Source organism: Engraulis encrasicolus, chromosome 11, assembly GCF_034702125.1.
Source record: "Engraulis encrasicolus isolate BLACKSEA-1 chromosome 11, IST_EnEncr_1.0, whole genome shotgun sequence".
Classification (NCBI taxonomy): Eukaryota; Metazoa; Chordata; class Actinopteri; order Clupeiformes; family Engraulidae; genus Engraulis; species Engraulis encrasicolus.
In genome coordinates this window covers 42,797,785-42,813,697 of record NC_085867.1, presented here as the reverse complement: position 1 = coordinate 42,813,697, position 15,913 = coordinate 42,797,785, and the positions used below count along the sequence as shown (strand labels likewise).

The 15,913-nt window shown below is 42.0% G+C and overlaps 1 protein-coding gene across 1 annotated transcript in view; it reads right to left on the bottom strand.

Moving 5' to 3' along the window:
* Positions 1 to 8,991: 8,991 nt before the first annotated feature.
* The window catches only part of LOC134458390 (lysosome membrane protein 2-like), a 44,797-nt gene continuing 37,875 nt past the window's right edge, over positions 8,992 to 15,913 (bottom strand). The window contains exons 11-12 of the mRNA XM_063210689.1: positions 15,744 to 15,896; positions 8,992 to 12,765 (exon numbers count right to left, since the gene is read on the bottom strand). Of these exons, the coding sequence (XP_063066759.1) occupies positions 12,646 to 12,765; positions 15,744 to 15,896 (273 nt within the window). The 3' untranslated portion in view covers positions 8,992 to 12,645. The remainder of the gene's footprint in view (positions 12,766 to 15,743; positions 15,897 to 15,913) is intronic.

Sequence of the window (15,913 nt, the reverse complement as noted above, 5' to 3'; positions counted from 1 at the left end):
TTCCTGGGACTCCCTAACCTCGTTTTCAGGCATTTGATTTCTTCCAGCTAGAAAAGCAGGTCTATAGACCTTGCAGGGCACTAGACTGTCAATGAGGAAGCCTCTATCCACCATTACTGCGGAGTCTGGCATAAGCATTCTGCAAATTCCTGACTCTAGAAACAGTTGCTTATCACTGATTGAGCCAGCAAAGATGGGGGAAATAAAGGTCACTGCGCCATGGGGTGCAATGCCAATCATGCCTTTAACGGTGCAGTACGATTTATATTGCGAGTATACCTCACTTTGTATAAGAGGTGAGATGGGGGTTTGACATCTGAACTCAGTGCAGTCAAGGATCACTGTGGTGTCTGCATAATTTTTGAAATCCTCAGGCAGGCATTCTTTAATCTGCTCCTGAGACTGCCAAAGTTTGAGGGAACCTAGGGTGCAGAGCAAAAAATTACTCCAGGTGAGTATGACTCTGCTCACAGTGGATTGGCTCACGTTGAAGCGTTTCCCCAGGGCCTTCTGTTTCTCTCCAAGGGCCAGGTAGGAAAGGAACATGAACAGTTCATTGACCGGGTGAAGAGCCTGCGCCTGTGAAAAGCACAATTTGAAGTGTAAGGGTCAATGATAAATAAGGGGTTTTACACAGTCAAATAGAAGACTATAACTCAGTCACTATGAAGGTTCCTGTAAAACAAATCATTTATGGAAAATATTGCTTACACCAACAGACATAAACATGTATGTAAGCAGTCTGTAAACTGGTGCAACCTACAGAAAAAACGGCCACTGAAATCAAGGTCACGGTTACTCCATATTCCATATGACCTTGTTTTCAGTGGCAGTTTCCTCTGTAAAGCAACACTGACATTTAATTTGAGAGACCACATAAAAGCAAATGCCAGACATACCTTGGGTCGACTTGTTAAGCCAGTAGTTGATCTGGTGGACCGAATCATGTATCCACGTACACACACACACACACACACACACACACACACACACACACACACACACACACACACACACACACACACACACACACACACCACTACTTAACCAACAAATGTTTAATATACAAGTAAACATTTTACATTTACATCTATCGAAAAATCAACAAAACAAACAACAGAGCAATACCTCCGTCAATTCTTGTAAAAGCAAATGTAAAAAAAATATTGTACCGCTACAGAATTTCCCCCCTTTTTTATCCTACAGCAATTGAGCAGATGGAGGAGAGAAGTATGTTGGGTTTAGACGGCCTTCTCTTTCTCCACCATGACTCTTGATAATGCTGCAGGCTTTTTCTCAAGCTGTGATTTCATAGATGAATACAATATACAGATTATTTTCAAACAGAAGAAGTGTGTGTGTGTGTGTGTGTGTGTGTGTGTGTGTGTGTGTGTGTGTGTGTGTGTGTGTGCGCGTGTGCATGTGTGTGTGTGTGCGCGGGCACGTGCACGTGCAAGAAACATGGCATTATTATTCAAAAAAGTCAGCCACTAACCTGAGAAGACACCTCGTAAAAGTCCTAAGTATACTACAGTTGTTTAAGCAAAGGTGTGTGTGCATGTGCATATGTGTGTGGCCATGTGCGTGTGTACATGTGTGAACGTGTGTGCACATGTGTGCATGCCGGCTGTGTGTGTGTGTGTGTGTGTGTGTGTGTGTGTGTGTGTGTGTGTGTGTGTGTGTTGAGTTCAGATCCTGCCTGCTGCCTCCCCCACATCGTCATACACATCTTGATCTCCAATGTCCTGCATTTCCATCTCCTGACCACCAGGGGCTAGCGCTCCTCCGCTACTCCTCAGCTTGAGCCAGATCACAGCAGCCAGCAGCCCCAGCAGCACACAGCCCAGCAGTGAACCATACACCCGGTAGAATGAAGAGCCCACACCAAACGGCTCCTTAAACACCAGGTAGATTTCCCTCTCGAGGCAATCTTGACCTGCACTGCGTCTTCCAAAATGCAGCATCGAATGATCCTCTCTAAATCTCCACATGTACACCCCGCTGTCCTCTGCTGTGAGGTTGGAGATGAGCAGAGAGTAATTAGAGCTGTCCACAGTCACTCTGCCCCTCAGGCATGGCCACAGACTTATCACGAGAGTCTACAATGAGAACCTGTTGTTGTAGAACTCTTTGACGATACCAATTGGACACAGAGCTATGATTGGAAAAATCAAACATGATGGACTTATTTTCTGCAGTGACATCCAACCGGACACTTTCACCATGAGAAAATACCACATGCAAAGGGGAGACTTTTGAGCAGAAAAATAGCCAAAATGCCCTCCTTCTGTTATGCCTTTTACATGTATATTCTCCATAGTGTTGTGCGGACATAGACGGAATGATGAGGGAGTGGTCCCCAGTCTGGCTGCCATTTAGCATATACATCCTTTCCTGTTGGAGGGTCTGATTGTTGCTGAGCCTGACGTCCCCAGTGGGAGTGGACCAGTTCACTTGTCCAGGCATCTCCCTTCTGGACACGCATGGCAAAGTCAGATTCTCATTTTCATGGCCAAAGACACATTTAGGCAGTACCATTAAGCGTTTCTCGATTAGAGTTTGGCAATGAGCTCCTTTCCATACAGTGCAAAAAAAGTAATACCGCTCACCAGCATTCAACTCTGAATACCTGAACAGAGACGCGTTGAGATCCACCTGCAGTCGGCCCATCAGATAGTCCTGTACAGGGGCGATTTTAGCTTTTGATCTTTAGGGGGGCCTGGCCCCTGGTGCTGACAGTGGTACCTGACAGAGTGAAAGTGAAAGTGAAAGCCCATTGGGAAACTCCAACTCCCATTGTCATTGTGACACAGCACTCCACAGCACACAAGTGAACACTGCACACTGCACACAACGAAATTGCATTTATGCCTCATCCATGCAAGGGGGCAGCCATCAGTGGCGCCCCATGGGGAGCAGTGCGGTGGGACGGTACCATGCTCAGGGTACCTCAGTCATGGAGGAGGATGGGGGAGAGCACTGGTTGATTACTCCCCCCACCAACCTGGCGGGTCGGGAGTCGAACCGGTAACCTCTGGGATGCAAGTCTGACGCCCTAACCACTCACCCATGACTGCCATGAGGTACCTGACAGAGCAAGCGTTCCATTTCTATTTCAGATTTGAGATTTCGTTTTCAAAAGGCTTTCAATTTTAAATAACAGTTCACTCAATGAAGGACTACCCACAAGACATGACATTACATTTCCCCCCACGAAATCTAACTTACATTAGGCTACCTACATAGGTAATCCTTGTGATTGGTAGCCTACTGTGTGTCATATACACACCCTAATGGTTGTCATAGTTCTTATGTGATTGAGAGGAAAGAAAAAGAGAGAGGGAAATATTATAATACAGTAGGCCTATAGGAAGTATTATACAGAGTTAGTGTTGTCACGATACCAATATTTTGGTACTGGTATCTAAGGCTGTCCGCAAATAATCGACTAATCGTTGGTCGACCAAAAAAAATTCCAGTCGACCGAATCCCATTGGTCGATTGGTCGCAGCGGAGAAAAAAAAAAAAAAACAGCATCTCGTCAAAGTTCTTTCAGGACTCTTAACTTGAAGGGCGTGACAAAGGAAGACGTGTTGTTGATTTGTTTGAGAAGGATAGAAGTTATTTTGACCATGTCTGGAAGGAGCTCTAAAACATGGGATTATTTTTGAAAAGGATACTACTGCTTGTCAGCCAATGGTCACTAACGTCGGGCAAGAAGAACCACGCGAATTCGAACGACAGGTGCGTTTAATTATGTAACTTCACTACCACGGCAGATGCTGCTCTCCCCTCCCTCTCTCATACACACGGCCCCGTACACTACCCGGCACCGTTTGCTACAATACCTCACTCGACTCGTTGAATCCATTGGTTGACAGAACTACAGGGAGCCGCCTGCATCTGTCTCGTCTCGCATAATTATCCGTTTATTGCAGACGGTGTAAAAAGTGTGAAGTCGTGTCGGCACATATTCTGAAGCTCCAAAATGCTATGTTGCAACGTCATGGTGCTAAGTCGCGCTTTGTTAGCTTCCATACCACTTTGCTGTACAATTGTAGGCTACTCCGTGTTGGCCAACATCCAAAGAACCACCACCAGATATGAACATATTTTGGGGTGTGTGTGTAGGCCTACGTTAAGTCATTCACCGACAAACTTATCAGAATTCTGTTTGCTGCCCTGAACGGCAAGAACTCTTGTCAAGACTCCAGTCCAGCGATAAACAAAACCTGCGTGGGTAATTTAAAGGGGGAAACGCTGCGCATCATTTAAGACCATAAACGGACACTAAGCGCTTGATGGACATTCCAGTGAACAACTGTACAGTAATGCTGCAACAAATGTCGAAATAGATGAAAAACGTCAACGCGGGGATATTGATTCTGCCCTCCAGTTGGGCTACTGCTTTCAGGCAGAGAGCGTCATCTCTACCATAGGCAGTTTGTTTCCATCACTGAATATTAATTTTAATTCGTTTTTTATTTGTGTTTTACAGGCTTAAACTATGTAAATTCGAACTTCGAATATTCATTAGGCCTAGTAGGGCTATCTGGGTCAAAATGTGATGTGTAAAAAAAAAAAAAAAAAAAATTTTTTTTTTATTATAATTTTTTGGGGGGGGGCGATTAATCGATTAGTCGGAGAAAATGACGACCTTTGGTCGACCAACAAAATCCTTGGTCGTGGACAGCCCTACTGGTATCGGTATCAACATGTATTTCGGTACTTTTCGGTACTAAAAAAAAACAAAAAAAACCTTTCTATGTCCTGTAATGCAATATCTTTCCAGCTCCTGGTACAAATCACACCAATCTCAATAAGTTATAACACGGTCATAATAGTCTACTCTGCACTGAAACAGTAGCATTTTTTTAATAATCCCATCCAAATCATTTTGTTAAAATGACACTAAATACAAAAACATGAGTGGATATCTATTTGGATAACACACATCACATCATAGTAAGTTACTTTTAATTCAAATGTGATATGGACTGTTAGTGAATGTGCAGTGAATTATTTCTCACTCATTTTCTTGTTTTCACTGCTGGTACATTTTAACCAAAACCCCAACTCAATATTACAGGAGCCACTACTTGCTGTTCCCCAGCACTTCAGGGGTTAATCTGAATCTCGAGCTGATCCAATCAGAAGCGCCCCTCTCTCTCTCGCTCACCCACCCACTCACTCCTACACACGCAGCAGCAGGATCAAAAAGCCCCCTCTTCTCTCTGTCGCACTCCGTATATATATTATAAATGAGCTAGTTGTCTCGTAACTGGCATGTTTAGCTAACTTGCTACAACCAAAGACGGAATTTTACAGGATGTGTTCACAAAGCAATCAAACATAATGTCACTAATGCAATTCTGCATACAGTACAGCACGATACTATCCCAACTGTAAGTTAAAGTTACAAATAAAAGTGCTTAGCAATCGCTAACGCTAACCGCTATTCAGTGTGGAGTTTATAAGCAGCAGCTGTCTAACAATAAACTTCACACAGTTCCCAATCATCAAAATCAGTAGGCTAAGTGTGAGAAGTTGGATAGCCCGCATTCTCACATCACAATTACAGCATCACCAAAACATAAACCCTGCATATGGGCGAACCTCGACTATCAATGTAATGGTGACTCGCCGTAATATAGGCCTAATTTCAGCAGAGATTTGCCTGCTGTTCGCCATTCCAAGGCTGGAGCATGTTTCATTCCCTCCAGTCACAACTTCTAAACGCTGCCAGGCAGATATATAATGTTGACTGTCCTGATGATGGCGTAGGCTATTAGTAGTAACAACCCCTATTTAGCACTATGTCCTCATCATTTGTACTCTGATTTTTTTTTTCTGATACATTTGCAAAGAAACGGCATGGTTACCTCAGGCCTAGGTTGATTACGCATTGTATTCCATCTGTATTTGACTCCCCTTTCCGTTATCTTGCTACCTCAAGCTTTAGTGATTCTGACTGACTCACCTTGCATGAAGTGGTCAACAGAGAGCCCCATAACACTGGCGAAAGTGAAAGTAGGCTGTGCGTCGCAAGGCACCACCTGACAAAATCTTAGCCACTGCTACCTATGTTAAGCATGTTTCACGGATATCCACAACCTAATAATGGACGATTTTAATGGCCTTTCATCGCAACACTTTTTTACCATACCAGCTTACAAAATTATGTCAGTTATGATGACACCAATGCTATCATAGTCTGCACACAGCACTACAGTAGCCTACACCACTTTATTGCGTGTAGTGTAGTGTGCATCATACCTTCTCATCACAAGAATATGCGCAGATTTGGGTTCTGCCTCGGCTGCATGATAAATCCAGAAACTACTTTCGCAAAAATCATAACTGAACACAACTCTGGCGGCAAACAGTTGCATGAAGATTCAAACCAATCGGAAGAGGTGTGGCAGACTCGTCACAAGACCTTTCTTGAAGTTCATACACAGGGTTGCCAGACGGGGCAGTCGCAGCAGAATATTGCGCAGGGGCAAAGCGACTGCGCAATTGCATTAATTCCCGATACAATTCACAAATAATATTTTAAAAGGCTCCTGAGCTAGTGGGGCCGAGCCAAGTCACGGTGGGGCCGTGGCCCCACTAAAAATAGCCTAAACTCGCCCCTGGTCCTGTAGTGGCTCCGTTGACAAATTGGTGTCCAGGACTAAAGTGGGCCTCCAATAACCTCGAAACACCTGTATACTGGTCCCATTGTCGAGAGCGGAATCCGACTGGCACAGTACACCACTGTCCATAGATGTGATGATGCTGGATGTTTCACCCTCATAGTCTTCTTCACAGACAGTGAGATGGAAGCTGATTGGATCATGGACACTGATTCCTCCCCGGCGGGGCTCATACCTGTAGTCTCCACTCTGGGCCACAGTGAGGTTCATTATTTCTAAACCATATCCACGGCATTGGACATCATAGCCTTGCAACTGTGCCATTGGTTGGGAGCAGTTGGCCACAAGCAGAGATTCACCTGCTGCTGTGACCTTGTAGAGTACGCCGTAGTCAGCCTCAAGGCGATGCATGTAAGAATCTCCTTCTCTTCTGAAGGCATGGTCAGCATCAGGACTGAAGTGGGCTGCAGAGAGGAAAAACAGCAAGACAAATGGCCGTGTGCTGCACATGGCTGTCTCAATTCAGGATTCAGCGTTTGGTCTTTGAGTGTCGCACTATCTCTCCAAGACTGCCTGACAGACGACTGCTACCTACCCCCTCACCCTGTCCCGCTCTAGAACGGAACTGACGTGTGTGTGTGTGTGTGTGTGTGTGTGTGTGTGTGTGTGTGTGTGTGTGTGTGTGTGTGTGTGTGTCTGCGTGTGTGTGTTTGTATTTTGTGTGTGTGTATGTGTGTGTGTCTCAAGCGTAAATTAATGTTTTATGCATATTATAAAAGTACAATATAATGATTGCAGACCTGTGGGAAAAAAAAACAAATAAAAAAAAAACATGAAAACAAACGGCTTTTTCTTATCCTCATATCAGTGTTGTTCTCTCTTCTTCCACGTACGGTTCTCTGCATCACCTGTGACCATCTCTGTTGTCACGGAAATAGCACATTTCCGTCAGCAGCTTTCTGCTCTTATCTCTATACAGGGACTCTCCAACACACACAAACACACACACACACACACACAGGCCTAGTGGTGTGCATTGGCCCTGCCCTTACGATTCGATTCGATTTAAGGACCAGTTTGATAGCTCAGCATTACCAATATTTTAAGAGGCTTCGGGAGGAAGAGTTACTAACGTTCTACGGCCACACTCAGCTAGTTGGCCTCTGCAGCATCCATCATTGCCACTGCAAATGGCGCTGAAAAATCACAGCAGGCCAGGGGTATAAGACTGCTGGCATTGGAGTTGCAAAACATCTTCCAAAGAGCCAGTAAGGCCAGCCTCTGTGTGTGTGTGTGTGTGTGTGAATGTGATTGTGTGAGAGCCACTAGGTCCAGCGTCTCACACATACTAGTACTACTATGATGACTCACTCCTGCACTTTATGTATTAGTGTATATAGTGCTTAGTATATAGTGCGTTCTTTAAAAAAAGAAACTATTTGACAATGACATTACAATTACAATGACTCTTGCTCAAGATATTAATCAATACCTTAATGACTTCACCTGGGGATCAAAATATGTCCTAAAGGTGTACATACTGTGTAATATTTTTAGTAGTTTATTTCCAGAATTCATGCTGCCCATTCACAAATGTTATCTTTTCCACAAATATTTACCACCACCATTAAATTCTAAGTACCGGTATTCATTATGACATTATTCATTATGGGAAATTGCTTTTTTTATACATGAAAAGGGGGATCTTCTCCATGGTCCGCCATTTTGAATGTTCAAAAAGACATTTTTAGCAGCAATACTTAATGTACTTTGGTCATAATAGTAAATATTACTTTATTATTTAGTAAATATTCATGAAAAAAAAAATCTGGCAAAAGGCAGCACCGTTTCAACCAATGAGCAGCATAATTGCAATACCTTCTCTAGCCACCATCCTACACAGTGCAGCGAGTGCACCTTTAATTTGGTTTTGACAAATTAAAGGTGCCTGACAGAGGAGGCTGAAAAGGCGAGCTTTTGGCTCTGGCTCAGGAGGAAGGACAAAACGTGGGGGGAGAAAACTTAACCCCAGACAACAGCCGCAGGGGAAAACACCCATCAGCTGCAGGGGGTGACAGGGAGACGTCCCTGTCACTGCCCTGCCACCACGAAACGTTTCGGGATTAAAGGGGCGAAACGTTAGTGAATGGTGGTTCCCGACTGATGACCCTGCAGCTGACCCATGGGCACCGGAGGAGGTGCGACAGGCAGCAATGCCCAGCAGGACAAAACACCTTCCTGTACAAATCCTCACAAGCAGAATTTGTGTCATAACCTCAACGCAGACAAAGGTCAGCAGATCCCCTTCGATCTCTAGATCCCCCCGAGGACAAAACAATGAGATACATACAGGTGAAATATATATATTTCTTTATTGTAAAATACAGTGTGTTGTTAGTGCAACAGTATTTAACAATACAATGCAATGCAATTTAAGTAACTGACAGAAGTCAAGGAAACGACTTTGCTGGTTAACATGTTAAAATTTAGGAGAGAAAGCATTGTCAGTCTTTTACCAAATTCACAGATACATTTGCATGTTAACTAACACTGACATGATTACGTCTCAGTAACGCTCCAGGGGCAGGTGGTAAAATAAAATAAAAAAATCACCAGTTGGCACTTTTTTATTATTATTTTGTAACAGTAATACTGTTCACATTCATTGAGTACATAATAACTATGCAAAGACATTGGAAAACTCTCTAGTCACACCAGAATAGAGCATACCGGAGTAACGTGTCAAAGACCAGTTGCATGAAATGTTCTACACAAAGGACACTATATACGGTATTTAAAAAGAACAAATCCAATTGAAAACTCTCTTACAGTTACTTTAAAATTCTCACAGCACAATGGACGGAAATTGATGAATACCTGCATGTGGATGATTCTTCATTGAAAAATGTGGTAACACTATACAGTGTTTTTTAAAAGTTTATTAACGCTTAGTAGTTATATTAAGTTAATACTTAATGAATTATTAACAAATAATACAAACAATTACAAACGTTTGTAAATCAGTTGGAATACTATGATTATTGGTAAATGTGTGCCGGTACACATTGTACGCATGGTATGTGTTAACATACCATTCCTTACTCATTTAGGAACATTTGTAAATGTTTTTTTAATAAGTCAATTATTTCTTAAGAGTTAATAAATGAATTACTTAGTGCTAATAAAGCTTTAAAAAGACTGCAACCCTAAAGTGTTACCAAAAAATGTGACTCTATGGCTACTGACTTGTAACATTCCCTGTTTTAGCTCCAGAGAGCAGCACATTGTATAGCCTGTTGTCGTGCACCATATTTGCACATTGCGGAAGGCACAAATGGCACATATGGACCTGAGAATATCCAAACACATACTACACCTGCCTCCCCCAATACAACAGTCACACACTGATTTAATCACACATATAACATTGAAACATTAAAGCCACACTGCACCATTTCTGGAAATAAGATCTACACCACCCCTTGAGTTATTTTTTTTTATTTTTTTTACCTGTACTTCCAGCTGTTCTGAGTCTGGCAATGCAAATTCCTCCAAGCTAACATAGTATAATGGAATCTTAGGGTTCCAGCTGGTTCCATAAGATTCAATGATAATTGCTAGCTTGGAACATGAAGTAACATACCCAGACTAAGAGAACGGTTGAAAAAACGAATATGTGAAGTACTACTCAATTATTAAACTCAAGGGTAAAATTAGCTTATGTCAAGAAATGGTGCAGTATCGTTTTAAAGCTCTAAAGTCAAGATATACAAAGAGAAAGAGATAGAAGCATTCTTCAGCTCAACTTCATAAACAAGGACGGCACTCTATATTTGTTACTTGGACTGTGCGTATAGCCTTCATCTGATTTCTGTTATTTCTGTAATCTATATTTTTAATTCAAAGCATTGATAAACAACAGGAGACTACAGAGGACGCCATGGTGTCCCTTTCAAGCAAACAACAACAAAATACCTCACAACTACAGCAGCATCATCATGAGAATCTAAGATGCACTACAAGGAATATACCTTCACAGGCTGTACTGTACAAGGAGCTCATGTGATTGACTACTACAGGCAACATTTTGACCTCTAAACGGTCAAAAAAGAGGATGTTGATCTGCCAATCTGCCAAAGTACCACCATTTGCATCAGGTGGCAACAAGCACATTAAGATTTTTTTTAACACATCCTAACAGAAAGAATGTTGATTTCTTCCCAAGGCAGACAACACATTCTGTAATCCTTTCTAGGTGTCTAGGTCTCGCATTCATACTGTATGTAGGCTGTTGGGAGGAGAAACAACTGCGCTGAGAGGAAGCTTCTTGAGCTCTTTCTGGGAGCTTTTCGAGATCATATGATGACTGGAGCTTTAATGTAGACTAGAGTATAGGTGGTATTTTCTCTGCTTAGATGCTGTGGGCAAGTAAACCTCAAAGAAAAGGACTGGGGTACCACCCATGAAATGATATACTCTCCTAAACTCAACTCTCATGATCAAAGCAGGTTGTGTTTTTTAGCCCTGCCCTACCAACCACAATGAGGGGCGAATAGCCGATGAACTGCACTACTTTAAAACGCAGCACAACCGATCCCAGCATCTTTTCAAGCACATATTAGCCCCATTTATATATATATATATGTGTGTGTGTGTGTGTATACAGCCTATATATCCTGGAACTTAAGCCCAGTTCCTGTTGCATGTATACTGTGGGCCAACTGTACAGAGCAATAATTCCTACAGTTGCTAAGCTTCAAGCAGCAGGTTTGACCAACAGCATAAACAGGGCTATTATATACGTATTACACATTAGCAATGTCAAACACTCAATTTCACTTCAGTCTACCTTTTTAAGTTATTGCTTGCTTAGTGAAAGTATATTGACTGCAGTCTTCAGAGATTGCTGTAATAATTTATGATGTTTAAAAGATGTGTCTTTGGCACAACCACAGTAAAGAGCCATAGTGATTACCGACTGCATGCACGGTGCAGTCATTTCTTCATAAAACCAAGTCCTTCAAACAACAATGACAGAAAACGATAGAAGAAGAAAATAAGAGAACACTACTACCTATGTAATGACAATCATACTCAGTCTGATTCATCTTGTCAAAAGATTTGCTTCTTGCAAAAAGGGAAATAGTTGAAAGTGGTAAACAACATTATGGTAATTTTGTCAACCTAAAACCTGCATATACTGTATGTAAAAATAAAACAACTGCTGCATTTATTTGTGGATAACACACAAGTCCCCTAGGAATTCCACATTGTGCACAAAAAAGTTTTGCCAACTTTTGACAAGTATTAAAAGGATTTTAAGGGATTTAAAGGTCAGTGGTAATATTTATAAGGCCTTAAAGCCATAAAATGATAATGGAACTATGAATTCATGTATTTTACTATTTACTATTGCTTTTTAAACATATTATGTTATTATTTTCATATGAACCTGAGAGGGTGTTTTGCTGTCTTTAGGGGTGTGCTTTATCCATGTGTGTATTACCTTAAATAAAAACAGTGTTATAATATCAGAATAACTTCAGTCTTGTGTCAGAATGTTTTTCCCTTATTGCAAAGAAGAGCACATAAACTAAATTTAAAAGAATAAAACGTAATACTACATACTATACTTCATCTAAATAAGTGCATCAACATTGAAATGCTGTTTCACAACAAAAACACTTGGGACACAAAACTAGGCAATGTCCCCTCTGCAGAGAATGTAACAACTCAAACATATAAACATTTTAAACAGCAAACATGAAATGCAACAGACATTTTAAAAACACTACAAACTCAAGGGGTGACCTAAGCCTCTCAAAACCTCTTGAAACACTAAAAACACAGCAATATATTTACAAGTATTTCACATAGAAAGAGTGGAACAATTGATATGTCAAAAATATGCGTTAAAAAAAATGATCCACTAATTTGGCACTTAAGCAACTATAGCATTCATCGCTTCACATAATCAAGGAGAGAGGACCTTCAGTCAGGGCGCTATTCAGGATCGCTCGGTGATGACGGGGGTCATCCCTACATAGTTGCCATTTTTGGAGTTGTCAGAGTAGTCCTCTATTTTGGCACTCACTGGTGAGTAGGTCGTCTCGTCTCTGGCAGTGGTCTAGAGGGAGAGTACATAGAAGACAAACACCGTTATACACTGAAGCACAAATACAAACACTGTACCTGTTTGTTATATCAGTCCTTTTGAGGAAGTGCCCTCAACGGCAAAATGTTTAAACATCAGCCTTTGGGTGCGAGGAACTGGATCAGTACAGTACATCTGTTGTACTTATGTGTGTTATGGGATGTATGTGTGGTTTGTGTTATATCGCTCAACAGCAAGTTCAGGAATTCTGTTCATTCTGTGAGACTTTAAGCCTCTAGCCAAGCTGAGCCAGAAATCCATATGACCCACATAACCCACTGCTGCATGGAAATGGCAAAAGAAGTCACGTCCACAGTTGAGAGTTGTTAAGAAGTTACAGTTAGTGCTGTAAATGTTGATGAATGTTATAAACATGCTCACCAAAAATAATGATATTTAGAACCGCATGACCAATTGCAGTCAAAATAGTTTTCTCTGACTATCTTTTTTGTATTATACAAGACATCTATTTAGCAGTTCCTACTTTCTGACACAAACACATTAACTGCACAGAGAGAAGCAAACAGCAGGGGGCACTCTTGGATCAAGTTACATGCTAGAGACAGCACATGGACTGCGATGGTGTGTCATGAATCATGATATCATGTGTTTTAGTTGTTTGGTCTGCTTCTTAGCTCTATATCTTCACATAGCAATTCTTAAAAACTCAACAACCCCAAAACAAAGTGGATAGGTTACCTATCAGCCTAGGAAGTGCCTTTGAATAATATGTAAACAAACGTTATCTCTATTTGATATCGAAGTGCTTAGGAACGGTAACCATGACCACTATTGCCAAACTAGTGGCTGCAGACATTTGTTACTCTTCTCTTCATTGCTGGCTATAATAAAGTAGCACACCAACAACTACTTACATTATTTTGGCAGTCAATGTACATGAAATTATATCACAAATGTTAACAGGATATACAAGGGGTAGCGTCCTTCGAGGTAAACATTTCATTTCATTTCAATATAAATAATGCGTTGGTAGAGGACAGTTTGCTTTCCCCCTCCTCCTGCTCCTCCACATTACTTCCGTAGCCCCTTAATCCACGACGTACCTCCTGTGGCACGCTGTAACAGGCATTGAAAGTTAACTACTAAAGTACTACACTACTATTACAGTGCGCAGGGCCTTTAGTAATACATTACAACTTGGTCATTACCATTCTGGTAGGGGCAAATTTATAATGCTGTGTCTTAGGGGGATATACAACTGGTGGTGAATTTGTTTTTGACGTCTTCCCTAACTGAAACTCCCACCTGCGCTGCCAAGCCGAATATCACTAATCTGCAGAGGAGTATTAAGCAGAAGTAGGCTACTCTTACTGATGTGATTACAACACCAGTGCACGCTCTTACACAGTTTATACACCAGTTACTCCACTGTAGATAACGAGGGGGACAGACTTCTGAGAGTACTTCTCCCTTTACTTTGTACACCGCTGTTCGTTATTACACATGTAAGAGTATGCAGATGTGTAATACGTTTGTTTGATCTGACGTGGCGAGGCAAGTAGTTTACCCGCCAAAGGTCATATTTTAGTATTTAGTATCAGGTATTATGTGTAAGCTATTAGACACAAAGGATCAATAAAGTAACTCTTTTCTTCTCTTCTGGCCAAGCGAGCAAGACTTGATGTGATGACTAAAGTCTGGCCTTACTCGTATCAGACAGTTGAAGGATGTGGGTGGGACCAAATTGCTGTAACGCTATGACCAATGAAACGTCTTCTTTTCGCTAGCTGTAGCCATTCCGACTTGCCAAAGCCCACCGAAAAGATTCAAATAAACAAAAACGTTTGCTGATTGGTCATTTATGGCTGGTGCCTGTTGTGGCGATCTTACCACGAAACAACTCCCTAGACCCACTCAGTCAGTTACAATGTTTTTGGACACTAGGCAGGTTTGTCTAGTTTACTAGGCTACTACTCCTCTCCTTCTCTGTCTCACCATCCTCCTGCAACTAAGGACGATGTGTATGAGGATAAGTATGACGCATTCATTTCCTTCAGGATCGATAAAGTAACTACTTCCTGCTGCGTCTGAATAAAGTAACTCTAGGCAAGAACTCCACTCCTCTGTCTCCCCTACCCTTCCCCCTGTGAGAGAGGATGATGTAGATGAGGAGGAGGACCACCAGACGTGTGCTCAATGTTTGATCTGTGTGTCAATCAGGGCTTGACATTAACTTTTTCGTTTGCTGGTTTTCCTGAGTCACTAGCCATCCAGCCATTCTACTAGCCACATTTTTTATCATGACACTGTACATATAACCTCAGAAAATGAAGTGCTTAAAGCAAGAAGATGAGTGCATGGGTTGATACATGGAATAAAATAAACTGATAGAAACTGAGTAACTGAGCTATTCTGGTATGTCATACCATAGAATAAGCTACCTGCCAAATTGGCTAGTGACACTGAAATTCTTACCAGCCACAGACAAGTTTTACCAGCATTTGGCCGGTTGGCGGGTGCCAGTGTCAAGCCCTGGTGTCAGTGTGTATTATGTGTATGGATCAGTGACGTTTCGAATGTAGCACACATCAGGGTGGCGCAACGGCAGCCAGTGCCACTATTGAATGGATTTTTGTTTGTTTATTTGTTTTTTGTGGACTATCTAAGAGCCATAATTCACTGCAGTGGATCAACCGCCAATTACTAATTAATTTATGGGCATTAGATGTTTCTGCGCCGCCAACTGAGCCCAAAAAAGCGCCTTTGACCCGAATACTTCTAGGCATGTTAATTTCCTTTGACAGTAATAAACTCTACTCCTGCGTCTCACCTTCCTCCTGCGTGCCAGGATGATGAAAATGAGGAGGATGAGCACCAGACGTGTGCTATATGTTTGATCTGTGTGTCAATTTGTACTATGTGAATACTTCTAGGCATGTTCATTTCCTTTGACAGTAATAAACTCTTCTCTACTCGTGTGTCTCTCTCACCGTCCTCCTGCGTGCGAGGATGATGTAGACGAGGAGGATGATGGCGAGCAGGCCTCCCAGGCCGATGATGAGGATGTAGAAGTTGGAGGCCACATGGGCGATGGTCAGCAGCTTGGTCACCCTGGCGGCCGACACGTCGTCAATCACAACAGTCTGCCAATCAAAACACA